At 31.1% G+C, this 23845-nt stretch overlaps 6 protein-coding genes across 6 annotated transcripts in view; 2 read left to right on the forward strand and 4 right to left on the reverse strand.

Annotated features, from left to right (window-relative positions):
* Nucleotides 1–13: 13 nt before the first annotated feature.
* Nucleotides 14–3666, reverse strand: LOC106123568 (aminoacylase-1B-like). The gene is made up of 10 exons (XM_013319973.1): nucleotides 3603–3666; nucleotides 3190–3306; nucleotides 2879–3045; nucleotides 2397–2568; nucleotides 1919–2065; nucleotides 1729–1799; nucleotides 1544–1660; nucleotides 1356–1451; nucleotides 678–811; nucleotides 14–221 (listed from the first exon to the last, which is right to left on the reverse strand). Exons 2-10 carry the CDS (start codon nucleotides 3278–3280, stop codon nucleotides 14–16), a joined length of 1203 nt encoding a protein of 400 aa, XP_013175427.1. The 5' UTR covers nucleotides 3281–3306; nucleotides 3603–3666.
* Nucleotides 3593–12891, reverse strand: LOC106123576 (uncharacterized). Its single transcript, XM_013319985.1, has 19 exons — nucleotides 12636–12891; nucleotides 12234–12374; nucleotides 11986–12117; nucleotides 11472–11594; nucleotides 11281–11357; nucleotides 10700–10851; nucleotides 10234–10453; nucleotides 9643–9852; nucleotides 9526–9559; nucleotides 8715–8768; nucleotides 8285–8525; nucleotides 6508–6674; nucleotides 6263–6434; nucleotides 6046–6192; nucleotides 5859–5929; nucleotides 5166–5282; nucleotides 4628–4723; nucleotides 4100–4233; nucleotides 3593–3835 (listed from the first exon to the last, which is right to left on the reverse strand). Exons 1-19 carry the CDS (start codon nucleotides 12711–12713, stop codon nucleotides 3628–3630), a joined length of 2574 nt encoding a protein of 857 aa, XP_013175439.1. The 5' UTR covers nucleotides 12714–12891; the 3' UTR covers nucleotides 3593–3627.
* Nucleotides 12892–13160: 269 nt separating this feature from the next.
* Nucleotides 13161–15914, forward strand: L2HGDH (L-2-hydroxyglutarate dehydrogenase). The gene is made up of 4 exons (XM_013323529.1): nucleotides 13161–13579; nucleotides 13662–14534; nucleotides 14611–14831; nucleotides 15138–15914. Exons 1-4 carry the CDS (start codon nucleotides 13485–13487, stop codon nucleotides 15296–15298), a joined length of 1350 nt encoding a protein of 449 aa, XP_013178983.1. The 5' UTR covers nucleotides 13161–13484; the 3' UTR covers nucleotides 15299–15914.
* Nucleotides 15915–16109: 195 nt separating this feature from the next.
* Nucleotides 16110–17886, reverse strand: LOC106124297 (post-GPI attachment to proteins factor 2-like). The gene is given in 3 exon segments (NM_001311836.1): nucleotides 16110–16643; nucleotides 16727–16945; nucleotides 17308–17886. Coding segments are annotated over 3 exon segments (759 nt in total). The 5' UTR covers nucleotides 17720–17886; the 3' UTR covers nucleotides 16110–16515.
* A 266-nt stretch (nucleotides 17887–18152) lies between these two features.
* On the forward strand, nucleotides 18153–21440 carry LOC106124665 (coiled-coil domain-containing protein KIAA1407 homolog). Its single transcript, XM_013321571.1, has 7 exons — nucleotides 18153–18431; nucleotides 18572–19530; nucleotides 19869–20089; nucleotides 20205–20350; nucleotides 20424–20807; nucleotides 21016–21170; nucleotides 21290–21440. Exons 2-7 carry the CDS (start codon nucleotides 18656–18658, stop codon nucleotides 21429–21431), a joined length of 1923 nt encoding a protein of 640 aa, XP_013177025.1. The 5' UTR covers nucleotides 18153–18431; nucleotides 18572–18655; the 3' UTR covers nucleotides 21432–21440.
* A 691-nt stretch (nucleotides 21441–22131) lies between these two features.
* Nucleotides 22132–23845, reverse strand: part of GABPI (zinc finger DHHC-type palmitoyltransferase GABPI) — a 3514-nt gene continuing 1800 nt past the window's right edge. The window contains exons 5-6 of the mRNA XM_013320661.1: nucleotides 22667–22770; nucleotides 22132–22583 (exon numbers count right to left, since the gene is read on the reverse strand). Coding sequence (XP_013176115.1) covers nucleotides 22546–22583; nucleotides 22667–22770 — 142 coding nt within the window. The 3' untranslated portion in view covers nucleotides 22132–22545. The remainder of the gene's footprint in view (nucleotides 22584–22666; nucleotides 22771–23845) is intronic.

Genomic DNA, 23845 nt, shown 5'->3' on the forward strand with positions numbered 1-23845 from the left:
ACTTTGTGTAGAATTATAGTAAATTGCAAACTTTTTGTAAAATATGAGTGTACACTTGTATTCCTTTTAAGAATGTTTTCACTTGTACGTATTCATCTCTGTCATGAAACAACAGTTCTGTGCGAGGTAAGTATGCTAATCCAATAGCGGGGAATCCCCGATTTCTGATAGACACCATATCTGATGCAGCCGGGAACACGATTGGGAGAAATTTTATACCTCTGTGAATTAAAGATGTTTTAAATATGTGATATAAGGTACACGTCCATTGGCCCGCATCGTACGCACGGCCCGCAAGGGATTTTAGATTGTTTTATATCATTTGACATAGCGCTGCGTCCATCATCCGCGCCGACAACATCGCATCAACACAAAGCAAATCCATTAAATCCGGTGCGGTGCGTCAGCGGTGGCCAATGGACGCGTTCCTATAAGATAGATTAACGGCAGTTAAAGATAAATGAATAATTAGTAGATATTGTAACATAGGAAATGATCTTAGATTAACGTCGAATAAGCGCAGTAAGTGAAGCTCTTTGACGATGTTTCTGTGGGATTCCACCGACTACTTCTATTGAGACATACGTAATCATCTCTAATTAAAAAACAAAGACGACAATATGTTTTAAAGCACTATTTTCAGCTGTTTTCGTTGGCAACTGTTCAGGTTAACTTACTTATCCTTTAATGCGTCCTCAACGGCTACCCAATAAGGATTGGTAGCATCTAAACGAGTTGGCTTAGCGACATCGACCTTTGCTATAAACGATAAATTAGTGTCATTCCCAACTTCTGAGATCCATTTCTGTATCTGAAATATTTTTAATCCGATATTCCAACAAGCAGGAAAACTTTAAATACATATATTATTAATCATCATCATCATCAGCTCACTATACCTCCCCACCGAGGGGCTCGGTGCCTACCCTAAGTTAGGGGTAACTAGGCCATAGTTAACCACACTGGCCAAGTGCGGGTTGGTTGACTTCACACACATCTTTGAATTTCTTCTCAGATATGTGCTGGTTGCAACACGATGTTTTCCTTCACCGTAAGAAGGTCGGATAAATGTACTTATGTAAATCGGAAATCGATAAACACATTGGTAAATGGCGGAATTCGAACATAGGACCTGCAGATTGCAAGCCAAGTGCTTGAACCATGAGCCACCGACGCACGAAATTATCAATGCGTTAAGCGAAAACATTGTATTACTTTTTAAGGAAATTGCGTGAACGAAAAGATGTTTCGTTTGACACGATTAACTTAAATATGGGAGAAGAGCATAATTTTTTTTTAGTTATTATAAAAATATAAATTCTTTAGAGGATGACTATGATAAAACATTTATTTACCATTGCTTCAACCTCACATATTTGAGCTGATATCGCAAGTCGCATGTCGATCACCACAGTTATTTGAGATGGTATTACATTTGCAACAATACCACCCTGAAAACAGTATCAAACATATGCATAATTTTTTATACTATAAATACAAAAAAAAATAATCATCTCATTTTTTTAACGAAGTGTAAACTTACCCTAATAATATCAACGTTAATCGACGTATAAGATCCATAATCTGTGGGGTCATTGGACAATTTTATTTGTATCTGTTGGTCCCGGAATTCTGAAGTGATGTCTAAAAGCCGTCGTAACTTAAAGAAAACACAAAATTATAATAGTATTCATTTATATAAAAAGTACTTATGTTTGAAATATTTACCTTTTCCACAGCTGTTCTTTTAGGAAGCGTTGAGGCATGGCCACCATCTCCGTATAATGTTAAATTTATTTCTGTAAAAGGAACACATTAATTTTGTTTTTAATTTAATTTTTCTTTCTCTATCACACACTATCTTTGTATCTGTCATGTTGTCATGACAGTCTTGTAATACTGGTAAAATATTACTCACGCCAATGCCTTTTATCTTGATATAAAACGTAAACTGTATCATCTGGAGACGCCATACCTTCGTCGAAAAAGAAACCAGGATTCAAATCTTTGAATGCCTTAGTTTCAATAAATGGGATCATACCATTGAGGCCACCAGACTCTTCATCTGAAACATGTTTTAATCTTTCAAAATTAACAATATATAGATTGTAATATTCCGCAGTATTATTTCTACATAGAAGCCATTTGTCAACTAATCGTTAAAGACGACATGAAAATACAATGTAATATGAAAATAAATATTTTACATTGTATTGACTATAAAAGATCTGAAAGAAATTTTGATAACCCTAATATCAGGACCTCATCCAATTGGTCATTTATTTTCCCACGACACTTAGGAGATCAATACGTTGATAAAATATAAAACAAGGAAAGAACGAACACATGTCGCGGCGAATGAAAATGTCCGTAGGTGTTACGAATATACGACATACCTGGCATGAATAGTAGATGTATAGTACGTCGCAATTTGATACCAGATTTCATAAGTGTCTTGACAGCTTCTAAGTAAGTGATACCCAGTGTTTTAGTATCCTGTGTGCCGCGTCCGAACATCTTACCTCTATCATCAATGTGTGCCGAAAATGGAGGATATGTCCAGTTTTGCTAAAAAATAAATAAATATTTATCTTATATATAAAATTCTCGTGTCACAATGTTCGTTCCCATACTCCTACGAAACGGCTTGACCGAATCTCATGAAATTTTGTGAGCATATTGAGTAGGTCTGAGAATCTATTTCTAATCCCGCGCGGAAGGAGTCGCGGGCGACAGCTAGTAATAGATAAATTACTCTTACACCCTTTCCGTAGACAATAAAAGCACTAATTTACTGTTAAAGCGATCTGTATCGTTCAAATTATGATGTCTTTTGTGTATGAAATTTTATTTAGCCATTTAAACTTTTAGACCTTACCTCTGCAGCAGGCACTACATCCATATGAGAATTGAGAATGATGCTTGGTAGTTTGGATTTTCTTCCCCGTAATGTGATGACACAGATCGGTTTCCCTGAAGGGCGATATACAGCAAAGGGCAGACCCAAACTGTCCGCTTGATTTTTCCAAAAGTTTACAGCGCGTTCTGTTTAATTTAATATATTAATAATATTACTTGTAATACGTAAATCTAGTGTAAGATACTACTAAAATACCTTTTGGAAGTAAACGAATGCATTCAAACCTCTGAGATAACTTTCACACAACTTACAATAAAAAAAATCCTTACCGATATTTTTTTCTTTACTCGTATCAATTCTTATGTATTCTTGTAAAATTTTCACAGATGAGTCATTATAATATGGCTTTGTAGAACACATTGATAAAACAATTGGACTAGATGAAACTACAAAAAATAATGCGAAAAAATTAAAAAAAAACGTCATAGACATTTTTGCGTATGTGTCGCGTTGTTAATACTTTCTGAATATTTATCAAGGTTACAAGCTACTTAGGTATACATTCAATTAAATACATTTTTTATATGCAAATATCAACGTAATCAACGAAAATTATCCACATGTAAAAAAAAATAAAAAGTTTTTAAATAGAGATAGAAAAAATAGCTTAAAAAAATGACTTATATTTTAAGAAATAAAAAACAAATTTTAATTATTTATTTATTGTAGCTAAGTAACTCACATTCGCATAAAATTGACTAGGATTGTTACTTCAAGTTAGCAACCCTTTTTAAAATATTAGCGTACACTTGTATTCCTTGTTGAAATGTTGCTATATTTATATATTCATCGGCAGCATGTATCCGCGGCAAGGTGTAGGGTCTGTAGGCAAAGCCAATCGCGGGGAATCCCTTGTTCCTCACCTCGACCATATCCGACGTGGCCGGACATACTATTGGCTCAATCTTAAGATCCCTGACAATATACAATTTTAGATGTAAGATGTAGGATTCTTCAATACACTGTGTTAAAAGATTATATCTCTCTCATTCTCTTTGAAAAAATGAGATGAGATGTTTCCATCAAATGTTCATCAAGTAATCTTTTGATAGTCAGCATAGAAATGAGGTTAGATTTTGTTGTCACTAGTTGAATAATTTTTTAGTTATATTACTTAAGTTAATATGTTTATTTCAGAACAAATCTAAACAATACAATTAGTCAATGAATGCCACTTACATATCTCTCATAGCTTCTACAAGAGCTACCCAATAGGGATTAGACCCGTCCAGTGTGGTGCGTTCTGACACTTCTACTTTACGAATGAATGACACTTCAGTGTCATTGCCCACCTGCTCAATCCAAGACTGTATCTGGAATCAATAAGTCGAAATAAGTTAAAAGATTACTCTTCAAAATGGATTGTTCATGGTACACTCAGGGCACTTCGCGGTGTTACACTTACAGAAAAAATACCTCGTTCCGTGCAAATTTAGTTATTGGGTAGCACTGAGTTGCGCAAAACAGAGGATATTAATTAAAAAAAAAGAATTAGTCGTGTACCGCCTAACGGTTTTTTTCTTTCGTCACAATTCTTACGAAACTTTCCAACGACTTTAAGATAGAATACCTTCAGATTCCCCAATAGTACATAGGGTATAGAACGTACATGTGCAGACGAATGGAAATAGAAGTTTCAAAAGATATCCTTAATCTCTCTTCTTCTCTGGGTACGAGAAGAGGCGTATAATTAAGAATGATTCTTACCAAGGCATTGAAGTCACCAACTTGAGCAGACATGGACAATCTCATATCGATCACCAAATTCACTTTACTGGGTATTATATTCGTAGCGACGCCGCCCTGAAAAAAAAAGTTTCTATGGAGAGAGAGGGGGATAAAAGATACATTGGCATGTATCTTTTTCTAAAAAAATACCACTCTAACAAAGAATTCGAATCAAAAATTACAATACCTCATCATTCAAAAAAGAATGGAACGGACTTACATAATTTCATAGCCTCGAAAAACCCTTAAATATTCGGGCAATAAAATAACATACGTATAAAGTACACGTATTTTAACAAGCTACCTACATAAATACTTAAGGGATATTTCAATTAACAGAAATGAATATTTATTAATTATATTAAGTTAAAATTCTAGCTAAATTAACAATATTAAATTTTTTTATGTTTCATACATTTTTGCGTAGTCATTATTGCTTTTTAATATTCTACATTACTAATTTATATTAATGTATACAAAACGTTATTTTAATTATTCCTATAATTAAAATACTTACATTAATTATATTAACATTAAGCGTTGTGTAAGATCCATAATCCATTGGCTCCTTAGAACTCATGATACGTTTTTGCTGTGTCCTAAATTCTCTCGTAATGTCCAACAATCGCTGTAACTGCGTAATACGATATCATTAATAAACAAATAATTAAAAAAGAAAGTGAGTTTTAAAAGTAAGAAGTAAATCTATATATATAAAAGAAAGTCGTGTTAGTTACACTATTTATAACTCAAGAACGGCTTTACCGAGATGTCTGAAAATTGGTGAGGAGGTAACTTAGAGCCAGGAGACGGACATAGGGTACTATTCATTCTTTTTTTTTGCGAATGTTTAAATGGATATGATGTGGATGGATGGACGGGTGGGCTGGGCTACACTACTTAAGTTTATTATATATTCATGCAAAATTACAGTGTACATGTAATTGGCAGTTTTCCTCTTACAATTTAAATTGAATGTAATGTCCAGTCAAATTAAAACAAAACCTGAGAAAAACATTAACCTTTTATCAATAATACACATTTAAATTTTATTGTAATTTTAACATATTCAATGCCACTCCTATTTTCATATGTTAAATCAATTTCGCGAGGCGAGTTAGCAATAACCGTTAACATGAATGAAAAATTAAATCACAACGGATTGATCTTGATAATAAAGAAAAAAAAGATAAAATACAGTATTTATTACCTTTTCCATAGCGCTTCCGTCTGGAACCGAAGATCCATGACCACTTTCTCCGTGAAGTGTTATATTAAGCTCTATAAAAGACACAAAAAATTATATTTTATATACACATTATGTATTTGCGTTGTATTATGTGTTACTATAATAAAAAAAAATTAAATTACAATGGAATTAAAAACATATTACTTACGCCAAGGTCTTTTATCTTGATAAGTAGCGTACAGATTGCCGTCAGCAGACGTCAAACCTTCATCGAAAAAGAAACCAGGATTCAAGGCACGAAATTCTTCAGTTTCAACAAAGGGTACCATACCACTAAAACCGCCAGTTTCTTCATCTGAAATAAATTAATATTGTTATTAAAATTTAAACTGAATAATAAGATTGATATACTAATTATGATGAACCTGGCATCAGAAGCACGTGAATTGTTCGCTGTAATTTAACGCCTTTCTCTTTGAGAGTCCTGATGGCTTCTAAATACGTGATGCTTAGTGCTTTTGTGTCTTGAGCGCCGCGCCCATAAAGATCTCCGTTCTCGTCGATATATCCCGAAAAGGGATCATATTTCCATTCTTGCTAAAACAATAAAAATATTCTTTACTTAAATATTCAATTAATTAAATTATTTAATTAGTATTATTATTTTTACCTCTGCAACTGTTACGACATCAATATGAGAGTTAAGTATAATACTCGGAAGTTTGGGATTCAAGCCAATCCATGTTATGACACAAATCGGCTTCTTTGCTGGACGGTATACTGCAAATGGCAGACCTAAGACGCTTGACTGTCGTTTCCAAAATAAGACAGCAGATTCTGAAAAGTAAATGTTAGGTATGATACTTTATGTAAGAGATACAATCATTCACCAGTTTCGCCGTTCTACCTTCGGACGGTCAGCACAATATGTTCTACTTTTCTATACGAAATGGTATATCAGTCGTAACTCTACATTTTTGTGTGAAACGCCAAAAAGACTAATCCTAGGTAGAATATATGTCCTACAGTAATCATTTATTTTTTAAATTTTAACTACGTTACCAAATACCAAGTAATCACGCCTGGTAACGCACAAAATAATTAACAAATTTTAAAAGCGTGTTTTATAATTAAGAAACGAGTAACAATAAACTGTCTCAGAGTATGTTTTAAATTTAAAAAAAAATATAAAATAGTATCTCAATATGTTGGTATATTTATATTCAGCGAATAAAACAAAAAAAAATCAGCGCACATCAAACTTCCAAAAGCTACGCATTTGCTGTTCTTCTGGTGTACGTATGACTATAGGCGTGGAATCAATTATAAGGCTGTCCCTTTGCCCACTTCTCCTTTTGAAAGAAAAAAAAAAACAAAACAGAATTCTATAATAATAGCTGTAATGTTATAAATGTAATAAATTTAACAATTATTTACACTAGAATTAAGTATTAAAAATAGTTGAATTATTTCTATTACATATATTATGTATAATTTATTTAAATTTTAATACAGGAAGGCATACAACTTTGATTTCAATCTTTCTATTGAATCCTTGATTCTATTATATTTATTAGGTATGTATTGTTGATTTATATTAAACGTGTAATCAATATGTTAAAAATTTAGGTTTATTGTGTATATTCACTTCACGGTCAACTTCTGTGCAAATATTATGTAAACACTTCAAGGTTTTGTACTGTAAATTGTGTGCGTGTGTAACATTTGATCTTGTAAGTATTAAGAGACACCTTTACTAGACTACTAGAAATTTAAATAACTACAGTAATATGATTTACGCGAATTATCCAATGATGAATTCTAATCCACGATTACCATGGGTCTCGACACATACGCAAGCACTTACTCGGAAATTTTTATCTTACACCAATATGAAAAAACAAAGATTACAGTTTACATTAACATTAACGTAAAGTATACGTTCTTAGCAGAAGTATCGCTCAAGAGACTCGCACTTTGCGTAAAAAAAAGAATTTATTGAACACTAAGTTTGTCAGCGCAGAATAAAAAAAAATGCTTAAAATATGCCCGCGTGCATCATCTAACTTACCGTCGAAATCATTCCAGCCTATCCGGAGACAGCTATAGCTGAGTGGTTAAGCAGTTGATTTGTAATCTGCAGATCCTTAGTTCGAACCCCGCCATATACAAATATATTTTTCGAAATGTATTTACATCATCGTGCACATCGTGGTTCCACCTGTACAAACCTATGTGATGTCAACCAAATCGCACTAAGCCAGCGTGGTTGGCTATGGCCTAGTCCCCCTAACATAGGGTAGGCTCCTCACTCCTCGCTGGGGATGTATAGTGGGCTGGTAATGACGCTCAAATAGCCTACCTTATGTTTATCAACCCAATCGTCCTTACTTTTTGCTTTTAACTCATTAAATTATTTCTTTGACATAAAATATATTAAAACTCACCAATATTTTCTTCGCGACTTGTATCTATTCTCATATACTCTTGCAATAATATCACTGTAGATTCATTCATTAATTTTTGCATAACATATTCCTTTGGTATTGGATTTGAGAAAGTTAGGTTAAAAAGTATAAATAGATATATTAAAATCGTCATCCTTGAATACACGATGAGACCCAGCATTACACTGAACGTTTTAATGTCGATGTCACAGATATGTAAATTAATTAGTTCGCAGTAAAACTACGTAATAACAAATTAAATATGTAATTATTAACTGTTGCCGGCGACTTTATACACGCCGAGGTATAAAACTGGTTACTTTGTTGTGGAAATATTTTTTTGTTAAAAAACAAAGAAAATCTGTCGCAAGGTAACCGTACATTTTAACATTTTTCCGGGATAAAAAAACCTATGCATAACCCAACATACATTATAGTTCTGTATCAAATTTTGTGGAAATCCGATCAGACGTTCCGGAATTACCTGATGACAAACAATTATCTAAAACAATGAAAGTAAATTTATATACATTTTTATTAAATTTGAATGATTATAAGCTTAACTCTTACACGTAGTTTAATTAAAATTATTGTTTCATTATTTATGTTTATTTATACTCGTGAATAACAGCTGTAAATCTTTCTTATCAAACTAGGCCACAATATAAATGTGGTTTGCCACTGTCGTGACACTTGCATTGGCATATATTGTTGTCTTTGTTATTTCAAGAAGAATGAGAAAGATGACGTATGCGACAAACAAATTTCACCGCAGTGGAACCCCACAGTTATGTTGGCATAATTTAAATGGGTACCAAAATATTCAATACAAAAAGTAGTACCTAGTCATAACATGATCTATATTGATATATAAACACGGCTAAACACTCAGTTTTATATATCAGTTTAGTATAATGTCTCACGAAAGTTTAAATAACATGATCTATGTTTATAAATGCTAAGACAATTAGTAAGAATGAGTATCTTCGGATTTCTATAAGTTGTATTGTTTACTTAACTTTAAGTTTCCACTGCATAAGCAACTGCATAAAATCATCAACTCTGTTTTTTAAAATAATGAAAGAATCTTCAGCACCGCTACTAACTGTTCGTCCGCACCAAAATAGCGAAAACCAAATAAGCACAAAATATCACGTCTTATAGCCTGTCCACGTATAGAGGTAAATATGGTATATGGAAACCTTGGATTATCTGCTAAAGTAAAAAAAAAATATATAAACAAGATGCTTCAAGGTCATCGTTAAATTGAAATCACTGCCAAAAAAAAAATTAAAATAAAACACTTTTTAAATGATTTATACAAATTTAATATAAAGTAAATAATAAAGTAAGTATACTATTCATTATTTTTAACAGGGTCTTTTTGTGTATCTTTACGTGTGTGTAAAATACTATAGTCGTCACTAACGTTTCCCATCTCTTCTTCCTCTCTTTTACTCTCCATCTCTTTGTAACCTTCAACATCGTCTAGAGCAGAGAATACAGCATTCTTTTCTATTTTAGCCAATATCTTTTTATCGTGGTATGGATGACAGTGTGGATTTGCCCTAAAATTAAATAAAAATAAATCATAATTTAATTATTTTGGAGAATAATAATATAAAAAAATAAGAACTATTTCTTTCGTGTTTTTTATTAAGTTTTATTTTATTTATATAAAGTTGTAATAACATGCAGATACTAACCGTGGGTTTCTGAGACCGAAATCACCGCTTAAAACATATTATATTTATAATGTCAAATATATTTCCAGGAATGTCGTTATGTTTTATAATATATTTGAATCTCAGAAACCAACGGTAACAGAATTTCGCGTTTATTTTGACAGTAACTAGTTGTAACAATATTTTTAATTGAAATTATCATGTGCTAAATCAAATTACCAATGTTTTAGCAAGAAATAAAAGTAATATATAAGCCGCAGTTACCTGTTTATTACTACATTCCCTTTAGTTACAAGGAAGGCCATACATTTACTACTCCTATAATCAACGCAACGCCATCGTTTCACGCCAGAGTTTTGAGTCGAATTCAAATTATACATATATCTATTCAATATAACTTGTAAGGAACCTCTTATCGATACTGTAAATTGTAAATTGGTATTGGAAGCCTGTGGTAAATTCGTTGCCGTTGTCGATCCTTGTACTGGAATAAAAATATAGTCAAGGAATTAAATTTGCGACCCACCTAAGCACGAATATCGCACTTATAATGAATTTGCTTACGTATAGCGTTTCATTAAATATATAATTGCCCATTTCACAACATATATAAATTTGTGATCACTTTATTTTTTTATTACTAATTTAATTTGATTCAAATTTCATCAATAAAAACGTTACAAAATTATTGTTGCATAAAACATGTTTTCCATAAATATACGGAACTAACCTTTAACATTATCCTCTAACTTTCGCTTTTTAGTCAATATGGCAAAATCGTCGTCATCATCATCATGGTGGTCGTTACCAAAATCGTCGCAGTCCGAGAACCCTTGCGAATCCTCTTTCGCGTAGCTACTTTGCGTATTTTGTTTCGTAGATCTATAGTAAAATTAAATATTTTTAAACAAAAAAATCTCATCAAACACAACTCATGCCCATATCCTAGAGGATTAGGCAGAAACCATGGACTTCCATTTAGCTAGGTCTTGGCAAACCTCTCTCGCTTCTACATTTATAAATCTACAAATATCTACATGTTTGTTTCGATTGCTCTTAACTAAAACTGCCTCTTATTTTCTTGCCATAAACAAGTCTTATCACAGTAGTACAAAGTAAAAGAAAAGTAGATAATTATGTAGCAGTGAGTTGCGCTAACGTCTTCATTAGAATAAAAAATAATTAGTTGTCATTTCATTGCTTAGGAAATGTTGAAACAACTATCGCTTTAAGGTGGGATACCACCAGATTTTCTGATAGTACCTATGAAAAATTTGTAAATATATGTAAAAGTAATAAAGTTTTTCATACCCCGCAGAGCTTGTAACAGTAGTTTCAGGCTGACTTTGTCTTATTAATATCTTCCGCGCATTCAGTGGTAAACTTTCCTGTAATTAATTAAAAAATACTATTTGAATTAGAACTTTAGAAACTTTTACTCTATAAGGCATATCTTTTATGATAGGAATTGGCATAAAGTGAATAAATCAATTGAAACCCACCCGTCCTAAAGGAATTTCATTGTTAGTTGATATTAATCTTCTTACCCCAGGAAATACTACATTTGAATCACTTTCATCATTTCGTTTACTCGGTGTACCAGTAACTGCTACTTCATGACCAACCTGGAAAAAAATATCTTTTTAGTATTAACTCACAAACATTGTAACTTAAAAACAAAGAAAAAGCTAAAGCAAAAAAAATAACTGATTATATTCAATGTAAAATGTAGATATTGATATTATAAGATTTTACTATTAAACAGATAACATAATCTCTTTCATTCTGCTTGAAAGAACTAAGATATACTAATATTCTTATGCTCAAGGACGTTTGACAGGGTAACTAATAACTCATGGATTCAAAATTAAATTTATTAGTATATTGGACACTGACATTTGTAGTGATTTGATCAAAAGTTTCCCACAGATATATTATATACTAACAAATTATATTTATAATTACCAACTTATTACTTTGTAACTATATTTAAAATCCAGGTAATCCATGACTTACAATAGTTTCAAGCCCCTTTATGTGCAGGGCTTTAGCTGCCTCTATGAATGCATTAAGGTTGACAGATGGAACTAAAGCCTCTCCAGTGTAAATATATTCCAACAAGTGTGAAAGTGTTGTATATGATATATTCTGTAACAAATATAAACTGGAATTTGCAGGTGAACATCTGTGCAACAATGTAGCAACCAAATAATCTAATTAGAAAATATGTGTGATGATGATTTTTACTGGAAACAAATACTTACATTAAGAAAAAAAACTGGGTGTTGACATGGAGCAGAAGCCAACAATTCCTTGATATATGGACTAGCAAGCGCTAGCAATACCTGATGGACCTTCACAAGATGGCCATCAGCTGCTAGAGTCATGTCAACAAACTCCCCATTCTTTAAAGAAAATTATAACAAATATAAGGAAAGCAGACTATCATATTTTTGTAAGGTCTGGTATAAAAACTAATTGTAATTAAAAAACAATAATAAAAATTCAGGAAAAACATAAAGGTGATATTAAAATAGTAAAATTTAAAGAGAACCCCTTGGTCTCTCTTTTATCCAAGTTCAATTATAAATACATAGATAATGTGTAACGTCCTTAGAAAGGTTTAAGAAAAGTGTTGCTTCACAATGAATATCACAGTTTTTTACCTGTTGCAATGCACTAAAGCCGCCACAGATATTTGTTTTGTATGAATCCCAAGACAACGCAAATTGCGGTTGCACCATTTTACATTATTAAATGAAGGTGGCTTAATAGTCACAACCCTATAGACTTTAACGTACACTTAAAACAAACTTGAATAATTACTGACTAAGAAAGTATTTGGAAAATAAGCCAGAAACAGACAACTGACATCTGGAAATTTGACACAGGACGCACCACAAGCCATAACTGTCAAATTAGTCAAATATCAAACTGTTAAAATAAAATAGATCAAAACTTCAAAATAGTTTTTCCTGCGATCGACTAAGCACGTTTTTCGAAAGCAACGCAAACTTTAGTGGGTCAATTTAAATTAATTTGCAACAACTCAACTATTTGATTTGTGGTCGAATTTATTTTTACAATGAGTCCCCAAGTTTTATTATTATTGGTAGGAAATAAAAGACATTTTAGTAGGTTGCCAATAGGTTGCGCTCATCTAGCAACAAGCATGTTTTAATGTCAAGTTAATTTTTTACCGTGCAACTTTGTGACTTTTCGTGTTTTCATATCGCAGTCAATCAAACATTTATTACAAATAAAATAAAATAAACATTATACTGTCTGACGTCCGAGTGCGGAGTAACACGGAATTGCTTTTTAGAATTGATGCTAGTTCTAGATTAAATTTAGAAATACTTGGTTCTTGTCATTTATTGTAACTATTTGTATAGTGTTAATATGCAACTGTGATGTAAATATCTTGGTTGAAGCATAGAGGTGTTGAAGGGTACCTTTAAGCTTTATTTTAGGTAGAATACTAGTTGTATAAAAAAAATCTAAAGCTTTTTGACATGTCTTTCATAACCAAAAGTGCAGTGTCGTTACCAGTTTTGTCTTCAAAAATCTTTCAATGTTTAGGTTTTTTAAATTATACAGTTACACGAAGGTAAAAAAACAATATCGATTGAAAGTGATCTTGTCTGGCAATGGTCTGATATTATAATTTGCACAACTATTTTTATTTTTAGGTACAGCAATCAAAAGCATCACAGTTATGATATTGTGGTAATTGGTGGAGGAATTGTTGGATCCGCTTCTGCTCGTGAATTAATATTACGACATCCGTCACTGAAGATAGCAATAGTTGAGAAAGAAAATCGTTTTGCATGTCATCAAAGTGGAAACAACAGTGGTGTAATTCATGCTGGTATTTACTACAAACCTGGTTCATTGAAAGCCAAGTTATGTGTAGAAGGTTTGAATTTATCATACCAATACCTTGACAAGAAAGGTATTAAATATTCAAAATGTGGCAAACTAATTGTAGCTACACAAAGGTCAGAAGTGCCCCGCCTTCTTGATTTGTATGATAGGGGAGTTAAAAATGGTGTTAAGGATATTAAACTTCTGGATTCTAAAGAGATGCGTGAATTAGAACCAAACTGTAGAGGACTAGAAGCACTGTGGTCACCACATACAGGTATTGTAGACTGGGGTGAAGTAACTAATTCCTATGTGAAAGACTTTGAGGAATGTGGTGGAAAAAGTTACCTTAATTTTGAAGTAACTAAATTCATTGAATCAGAGGGGGCTGAGTACCCTGTTATTTTAAATAGTTCAAAAGTTGACAAAATAGAGGCGAAGTATGTGTTAACCTGTTGTGGTTTACAATCAGATACAGTAGCGGTATTAACTGGATGCCCTGAGGAGCCAAAAATAATTCCATTCAGAGGTGAATACTTGTACTTAAAGCCAAATAAAAGTAAAATTGCAAAAGCCAATATTTACCCAGTACCTGACCCAAGATTTCCTTTCCTTGGTGTACACTTGACACCAAAGATAGATGGAAGAGTTATTGTCGGACCTAATGCTATTTTAGCATTTTGTAAAGAGGGGTACAGGTAAATTATTTATCAATCTTCTCAAACTTGATTATTATAAATTATCACCAAATAATAAATATGAACTCTATTTCAGATGGGGTGATGTGAATATGAAGGAGTTAAGAGAAATAATTAGATTCTCTGGATTTCAAAGGATGGCTCTAAAATATGCAAGTTTTGGGTTGAAAGAAATGAGTAGGTCACTTATTATGCCACTCCAAGTAATGCAAATACAAAAATATATACAAAACATAACTAGTGCTGATGTGGAAAGAGGGCCAGCGGGAGTCAGAGCGCAAGCTATGGCAAAAGATGGTAGGTTTTTTTTAATGAATCAACTAGTGTAGAATAAGTAGTGATGCGATTGAAAACTGATATTGTATGGTATTGTATATAGTATCCTGATGTTTTTCTATAATATTTTATAAGGAAAAAAATACTAGTGAATAAGAATGACTGGTTTCCCATGTTTTGTCATTATGCACTAGGAAGTTTTACTTTAACAATTGTCATGCCACCGTGATTACTCACTGGAATTTATTGTATTTGGGAAAGAAGTATTACTTGACAAAATGTTTATATTGAACTGGTATTGATTTGAACAAAATATGTTAATTTCAGGCACATTGATAGAAGATTTTGTGTTTGATTCTCAACCTGGGTCTGGTGCAATTGGCAGTCGAGTGCTGCATTGTAGAAATGCACCATCTCCCGGTGCTACATCATCTTTGGCTATCGCTAAAATGATAGCAGATAAAATGGAAGAAGAGTTCAAACTATAGCAGGTTGTTTTTTGAGTATATTTATTACACTACTTATACTATTGTAAGTACAAATGTTTTTAATATGGGCTATTATTTTATAAGAGTCTACAATATATAATGCACAGTAATATTCCAGACACAATATATCTAATTGAATTAGTACAACTGTGATGTTTTATGTATTTTTAATGACACATCTTATCAGCTTGTGGATGACAAGTTTGTTTATTATGAGTTATGCAATAGTTTCTTTGTGATAAAATCCAGATAGCTATATAAACACATACACATTTATATAGTAAACAAATGGATTGATTAATAGTTTTATTTACTTCCTAAACCGTCTTGGTTGAAAGTATACTAAACATAAATCCTATTTTATGACTATTTAGAAGTAATATAATATAAGCGTCTCTAGTTTAATCAACACTATTGGTAATTGGGATTATGTTATCTAGTCTTGTAAATGCAAGTCGGATTGTTGTTTATATAATGCTGTTTACATTTAAATATTGCAATAATGTCATTAATTAACATGATTATATTGTTCATGTCTGATGAGAGCAAGGATTTATTGATTTTTTTAAGGAAAATGGACATTATATTATGTTAAAAATTACATTTTCCGTGTATACATTTTATTTTAATAATCATATATTATTTTTTCATTATTACTTTTAGATTTATATTGTTCTTTTCGAATATATTTTATAAGTCTTTAAAATTATTTTACTCATTAATGTACAAAGAATAAATGTTATATTTTTTATGAATGATTATATTGTTGATATTTTTGTTATTAAATTATAAATAAAATAATTGTTTTATTTCCCCATATTTTATTGCATCTCTAGAAAAATACAAATAAAATGGTGTCGCACATTATATATTTTTTTTACATATAATACAATCTATCTACACATCTATTTATAAAGGAAGACGACATGGAAAATTTTTCAATTAAATTGAATATTTTATACTATTAATAAGTACACATAATACTAAAAATGAATATATTGTATAGCAGACTAATTAGCTAAAATATTTGGCAGAAGTTTGTAATTTTTTCCATTAAAAGATATTTACTAAATAATGATAAAGCTGGCCATAACTCAAAGTTAAGTTTCTTTTAAAAAAAAAGACTGCAAAATGATTTTTGTCATACATTAATAATGTCATTTATTTATCTTGACTGTCACTTTAAAGCTGTATTCTCTATTATCTTAGATTTTCTATTATTCTAATCTAATGCCTCTTGTACTAAGATAAATATTCCTCCTCTCCAAATCATACACCGTTGTCATGTGGAATGCAATGTTGCTGAACACAACAATATATTCAGAAAACCCGAACATAGAGTATACTGAAATTATAAAAAGATTAAGTCACTATTTTTAAATTTGAGTCAATAAATATATTTTTTTTATAATGTGCATATTGTCTTACCATAAGGTTCACAGAGTCTGTTGTGTCTTAAAAAGAAGTAAGCAGCAATCGTAAATGACACAACATTAATGGAAAATGCTCTCCATTTCAATTTAACAGAGTTTCTCTCTAAACGAGTCATGTGAGACTTCCTTCTGTACTGAGTAACCAGTACACTTGTTAGCAGCATGTAAAATATTGATGTTCCAATAAATGTCTTGAAACATACTTCATGAAATGCTGAAACATAAAAATTAACAAGATTGTTCATATTAGTCATTCAGAAATAGTGATGACTTAAAGTGAAATTATGTCAGGTTTTTGATTGTGATTTTAAACAGGAAGTGAAGATTTTACACTATTTCATACACGGAATATTGATCTTATTAAAGCTCGTCACAGCAAAGAAATAAACACAGTATATTGGAACCTGAATATGCAAGAAACCTCTGTAATGGAGTCATTGTGACTTTGTCATTGCACCAAAGAACTCCATAAGTGAGATAGTCAGATAAGCGAAAAACTTTTACAACCAAGAAAAATATTGTGCTTTCTTGAAGGTTTCACTATACTACATACTAAAATATTATAAAATTACTTACGGTAATTCAGAGACGAAGTCCAATAACTCAGGCCAACCAATGACAGATTTTCTATTACATTTAAAGATACAGCTACATTAACTATAACACTGAAAGTGTCTAATATAATTTCTCTATAATATTTCCATCGTAAATATATAATAAAGAACCTGATAGGTGCATGGATGTAAATGGCAGTTTTCCAAATTGTTCTTTGGGGTTCATAATTTCCAATAGATGCCGATATTGAAGGGAATATATTTGGTACGTTGCAATGTGTGTGATTAGCTCTATCAAAATCTTTATACATTGTCAATATTATACACATTATAAAAGCAAGTAATGGCAGCAGTACAGTAAAGAATCCCAATTTAGATACAGAAATTCTAACCACACATCTCTTTTCGTATACATTGTAAAGAGGAAGATACATTTACTTTTTCATGTGAAACTTCCTTCACTGCAGTAGTGATGATCTAATCAAATATTGGTTCACTTGAAATTTACTTGTTTAGATTATCCATAACGCTTGTTTCAAATGATAAAAACATCTTATTAACTGTTAGACAAAGAAAATTTTATAACAATTTCTAGTATATATTATATAAGATAAATTATTTTAGTAATTAACAACAAAACCTGCATACTGCATAAATAAAATAACTGTCAAATATGTGCATTATTTTCTGTCAGTGTCATGTCAACGTGTTTTGTCACTGCGGGATGTCATAATTTATAAACGTAGTGATAATTTTTTTTACTAATAACAATTTTAAAGTATTTAAAAAAAATCGTGAATTATTTTATTAATCTTGTATAGCAAATATTTTACTTTAAATGCACTGTACGTTTAAATCAAAATTTACTTGCATAAACATGGAGAGGCCGGTGGTCTCTGCCTACCCTTCTGGGTTACGGGCGTGAGATTTTATTAAGTTTTAAAAAAGTAGCCTGCTTCTTGAAAGGTCATGTTGCCATGGCAGCGTCGACTGTTTTTGAATTAAATTATGCATAAGACATCGCACCAAAATTGTTAGATCAATACTTTTATTTACTTAAGGACATCGTAAGAAGTCTTAAAAATACAAATTTATCTATATATTAAATAGGACACATTTATGAGTATAAGCTTGAAGAATTCTGTGGTATGACTTTGTATTATTATTTATATTCAATTCAACGAGTGCTTTAAGAGTAACATAGTTCCAAAAAAATAAAGTAAAATGTTCATTCTTTTCAATTTCCTACAGGTTTTTAAACAAAGTTTCCTTTTTTTCTGTTACAGAAATTGATAGCTAATTGCACTTTATTGTGTACCTATTTTTGAGAATATTTTCAGGAATTTTTTTTTAAGTGCTCTAGTCAAAATATGAACAGGGATATTGTTAATTTGCGAAATTATTTTAACAAGCTTAATTTACGGAATGAAATTTGTATTAAGAATGCTATGAAAAAAATAGAAAGTTGTAAACCAAACTTGAGGAAAGAAATCTCGAAATATGAAGATCTCGAAAATGAAATATTTGGTTTCAATAGCGACAATTCTGACGATTTAATTGTAAAACATGATACCAGTTTTAAACCGCAAATAAAGCCACAGAAACGTTCCAATAACGTAAGCAATAAAATGAAGCAAAGAAAAGATAATATCGATATTAGTGCAATGAGCAAAAAGAGAAAAATCACTCAGGATAATAATTTAGAACAAAGTTATTCATCTAACGAAATCAAGTGTGTAAATAACGATTTAGATTTTAATTATAATGTTAAGACCCAAAATATAGACGACACTATAAAATCTGAAAGCAAGATTAACGAACATCGTACTGATCTCGAATCTCTTTTAATTATGATGGCTATTGATTCGAACGTTGAAAAAGACAATAATGAAAAGGACGATATTTCTTTCGCTAGTTATCAAAGAAACAATTTAGATGTGGAAACTAAGAATGATAATAATCGAATTCCTATTACAATGGAAATGGAGAACGGTAAAATATCAGAAGTATTATGTATTATTCCGTTTAGAACCGAAGCCCAGAATAGACATAATTTTTTGGGGAAGAAATATTTCAAAAAATGGAAAATTTACGCCGATACAAGGAGACAGATAAAAGAAAGAGAAATTGCTATTAATAAGTTTTTCGATAAACTGACAGAGAAGAAGAATAGTTCAAAACAATCAATTGAATCTGTTAATAAAACAAAATTACACGTTCGAGACTATAACACCTATCAACACAGGTATGGCCATTTTTTTCGATTTCGTTTGTGCACACAGCTACAATTTAACTAAAACTGGCTTACATGAGTGATATGGGTATTAATTGTCGCCAACAAATATCCATCGCGTCCTCATAATTTGTGGCGTTACCTTTCCTGTTTACTTTTTGCTTATTATATTTCGGCCTCTATATTATCCTGGCACTCTCGCTTCATGACTGCCACTGAACAGGATTATCTCTCAAATTCCTAAGCACTGCGTCAGAGTCAGGTCGTGATATGAGCTTATGATTCTTATGCTCACAGTCACAACCATTACATATGAGAATACATTTACATTTCCCATCCATTTTCATCAGGTACAAAGTGCAGCAAAACATAATCGCTTTACAAAAGATGAAATTAGACGAACAAAATAAAATTATAGAACAACTTAAATGTAACAAAATTATTGAATCATCTAAGCAATCGTTGGAATCAATGCGAGACGAAATTTGTAAAACGTATTACCAAATTGATCGACAACTCAAACCGAAGATCAAATGTTTAACAAACGAATTAAAGATTCGGGAAATAGAAGGTATGTTCTTACAAAAATAATTTTATACATTGTAAAACAAAATGACACACTCACGAAAAAATCACATATCGTCCCATTTTTCTGCCAGTTTGCAATGTAAAAATTGTCATTCCAGAACCATCATTAGTGCTTCACTGTTTAAAAGTACCGCAATTTATACAACGTATGGAGTATAGGGCAAGAGAACGCGAGGAAAAACATGCCATGATTCGAGAGAGACGACGGCAGATGGAAGAAGAACGCCTTAGGCTGAAACAACAGGTCGGATACTTTTAAGTAGCATCGGAATTATAATAAAGTTTTTTTTTAGTTTTTAATCAAAGATTTATTTTAGTCTGAATTGGCTAAAGCCGAAATGGATAAAGAAGAAAAATTGAAAAGAATGAAAGAATTAAAAGAGAAACGAAAGAAGGAAAAAATAGAAAACATAAGGAAGAAACAACACGCTGAAAGAATGAGGGCTCTTATTGTGATGGCGGATCTACATTATGAAAAAAATTTGATGGCAAAGTATGGAATTAATCCATTAAGGAAGCTAATGGCAATAAAACAAGATAATATGGAAAAGGCTAAAGCACATTACCTTTTCCAAATTAAGAAGAATGTATTTTTGCATTGGATGTGGCATACAGAAGATATGTGGTTGGAAAGAAATTATATAGCGGAAGATTTTTATAGAAAGAAAATTTTACGCAAAACGTTCGACTCTTTTAAACAGGTAATTCGTAAACATGTTATATGATTTACCGTAGGTCTCTGATACAAAAATCTTTGTGTAAAATATATCGTCATCCCTGTCTTTCATCTTTGATAAAACAGAGATAACTATATGTTTTAAATGGTGTTCTTTGGTCTCGGAATCCCACTGTTAGTGTCAAATCCAAGTGTAAAATATAAAATGCTAATAAGTTTTATTAAATTTTCAGAACTATCGTGATTATAAATTAAAACTTCAAGTTGCCGAAGATTATTCTGATTTATACGTATCGCAGTTAGTATTTCGTGAATTTCGTAAAGGGATAGAAATGATTAAAAAAGAGTATCAGATGAAATGGTACAAAGCTGAAATATATCATAATAGGTACGATTAACACTGGTAATTTTAGTAGGAACGTCGCGCTTTGAAATTTAATATGACACATGTGCATTTGACCCTTTTTCTTTACTAAATATACCTAATTTTTATTTTTAATATTGCAGTAATATACTTTTTAAAACATTTACATGTTGGAGAGCATTACCCGCTTTGAACGCTTTAATAAGAGAACAAGAGGCCAGAAAATTAAGATGGCGGGAAAAAGTGTTGCAAGTTGTACCAGATTATAAACCACCCGAAGAGTAGTTAAGTAAAAATGTCACGATTAATATTAAGATTATATGTGTTTTGTATTAAGCATACCTTTAATTATTTAAGGATTTTTTTTATAATAATAAGAACGATATTTAATTAATTATACGATTTTAAATGTATGTTCACTTTGTTCCAATTATTTCTGTTTTTGCGTATTCAAAAATATTCTCGTAGTATTTAAAATAAAATAAAAAAATAAAACATCTTATTATATTTATATTTTATTTTTCATTTCATACAAAAATCATATAAAATTTAAATAAAGGCTTGTAAAATATTAAGTTAAAATGAATACAATTATTTCAACCCTCAAAATATACTGGAATCTTATACGATTATCTAATACTGTACAGTATGAATAAATGTTAATTGACATATAGTCAAATAGTAATTTACTCTTTTGCTTTTGCCAATGGAGTAACAAAACATGGGAATAGGATAGCGTCTACGTCCCTCTCTTTCACATTTATAGGGTTAAAGGAAGATGCAATAACGTACCAATTGTAGTATAGATAATAATGAAAATGACCTTGAAAAGGTACGAACAGTAAACACGAAATTATTTGTCAGAGAAATAAGGTAATGATTGTAATACAATGCCTTTCAGGTTAAGACTATTAGGACCATATATTTTTTAAAACAAGTTAAGTACTTACAAGTAAAATGTTTTCTTATTAATAGTTTTAAGTTAGTAATAGATACTTAGATATTTAGTTCACTTTTCGTTATACATTTTATATATTTTTAACAAATTATTTCAAAGTCTTTTAAGACTTAAAATGCTGATATGCTTTTAGAATTGTGTTTATTAAAGTTTGGAATTTATAAGTCCTCTTTTGTACGCAATGTAATTTGCCAACCAAAAAATTAGGCAATAAAATTAAAATCTTACACTAACAATCATTTTGGATGATTAGTAATGCATTAAAAAGCCCAGATTTTCATACTAAAAATATCGTAAACAGTATTAATGACTACTTATTATGACCAATTATATTTTATCTCTTATTAAGAGTTTCGATCTACACATTTTTTTAATTACTAAATTAGCATTATATTTAATTATTTTATATCTTTGGAAATGTATATAGTAATTGTGATTATATCACACTGTCGCATTTACAAATTTCTTCCACTGTGGCGCTGGAAATAAATGTAAAAGTTAAAATTTATTCATGAAATTGTTAATTAAATTAAATTAAGAAAAATTTAAAATTAGTACTTACCCATGTACTTCGGTATAAATACAAAGAAGTGGCGTATCAATATAAGGGTAACAACACACAAGTATCCCAATCCATACATGCAGCAAACAAATGATATTGCTAATCTGGAAGTTAAATAAAATGTTTTTATTTTCATTATAAAAAATAGTATAGTTGTCTTGTTTATATTATGCCAGTACAAGTACAGTCAGCGTCATATAGATCGTAACAGACAATATATGCAAATATATAGGTACATCAAAAGTAATCAATTATATCGGTACAACAAAAGTCCTCAAAATAATAGATACATTCACCCTGCTCAAATACATCGGTACATACACAGCGTCAAATATATGAGTACATGCAAGATGCTCATAAATATCGTAGCAGCCACAGCGTCATAAGTAACGAAGCAGTCAAGGTGCGCAAAAATATCGGTACATTTGACAAAATTGAACTCTATCTCTATATACTTGTGATACAATTTGGAATAAACTACTTCTGTTACATTCATTTGACACTTTGTATTAACATTATAGGTTATCCGGAAAGTTCGTTCTGATTTTCGATATGAAGCTTACAATAGACTGTAGCTGAAGTGGATTCATTTTCGGATTTCCACCATTATCAAACGTCACAAAAATTTCTATATTATAAATAATTTCATTTCATTGGTTGAGATAAAAACTAATTTTTAAAATTTTATCCAATAATAAAAGACGTTTTAGGTATAGAGTCGTACCAATATAATTTAAAAACATTTCCAAAAATTTAAGAGAACAGGGTTTCAATTTTCCTTATAAAGCGGCACGAACTTACTGGGCAACCCAATATTTTTCTTCTCCTGTCATAACGCTTAAATATAAAAGTATGTCACGCCGAATATGACAGATACGTATTAACTAATATCAAATTTTGCCTTGTCACAATATATATAATACTAGTTTGGCGCAGTATTCTAGTATGTTTGCCGTAATATGTAAGTTTACCGGTTCGAATCTCAGGCTACTTTTTTTTCATTTTATCAATCACGGGGTTATTTTTTCATAACCATTAAAAATTTGGTAAAGTAAAATTTTGCTCGACAATTTTTTTTTATAATTTTCGCTGTCGGGTAGAAAGAAATTTAAATAACGTTAACAACAATTAGGTCAGACCATCGCGGGTGAAGTGAGTGGGCGGAGCGTGGATTGTCTT

Source organism: Papilio xuthus, unplaced genomic scaffold (assembly GCF_000836235.2).
Source record: "Papilio xuthus unplaced genomic scaffold, Pxut_1.1 DF828952.1, whole genome shotgun sequence".
Taxonomy (NCBI): domain Eukaryota; kingdom Metazoa; phylum Arthropoda; class Insecta; order Lepidoptera; family Papilionidae; genus Papilio; species Papilio xuthus.

What these genes read in the sequence shown, in the direction of transcription:
- LOC106123568 (XM_013319973.1), bottom strand. Translation starts at nt 3,280, where the DNA reads ATGTGTTCTACAAAGCCATATTATAATGACTCATCTGTGAAAATTTTA. An exon ending in GAGTAAAGAAAAAAATATCG is followed by an intron (nt 3,046 to 3,189) that starts GTAAGGATTTTT and finishes TAAATTAAACAG; the next exon opens with AACGCGCTGTAAACTTTTGG. An exon ending in ACATCTACTATTCATGCCAG is followed by an intron (nt 2,066 to 2,396) that starts GTATGTCGTATA and finishes AACATGTTTCAG; the next exon opens with ATGAAGAGTCTGGTGGCCTC.
- LOC106123576 (XM_013319985.1), bottom strand. Translation starts at nt 12,713, where the DNA reads ATGGTGCAACCGCAATTTGCGTTGTCTTGGGATTCATACAAAACAAAT. An exon ending in ACCCAGTTTTTTTTCTTAAT is followed by an intron (nt 12,118 to 12,233) that starts GTAAGTATTTGT and finishes TATTTGTTACAG; the next exon opens with AATATATCATATACAACACT. An exon ending in ATTTGATACAGAACTATAAT is followed by an intron (nt 8,526 to 8,714) that starts GTATGTTGGGTT and finishes GTTATTACGTAG; the next exon opens with TTTTACTGCGAACTAATTAA.
- L2HGDH (XM_013323529.1), top strand. Translation starts at nt 13,485, where the DNA reads ATGTCTTTCATAACCAAAAGTGCAGTGTCGTTACCAGTTTTGTCTTCA. An exon ending in TTTTGTAAAGAGGGGTACAG is followed by an intron (nt 14,535 to 14,610) that starts GTAAATTATTTA and finishes ACTCTATTTCAG; the next exon opens with ATGGGGTGATGTGAATATGA. An exon ending in GCAAGCTATGGCAAAAGATG is followed by an intron (nt 14,832 to 15,137) that starts GTAGGTTTTTTT and finishes TGTTAATTTCAG; the next exon opens with GCACATTGATAGAAGATTTT.
- LOC106124665 (XM_013321571.1), top strand. Translation starts at nt 18,656, where the DNA reads ATGAACAGGGATATTGTTAATTTGCGAAATTATTTTAACAAGCTTAAT. An exon ending in AAAGATTCGGGAAATAGAAG is followed by an intron (nt 20,090 to 20,204) that starts GTATGTTCTTAC and finishes TTGTCATTCCAG; the next exon opens with AACCATCATTAGTGCTTCAC. An exon ending in CGTTCGACTCTTTTAAACAG is followed by an intron (nt 20,808 to 21,015) that starts GTAATTCGTAAA and finishes TTAAATTTTCAG; the next exon opens with AACTATCGTGATTATAAATT.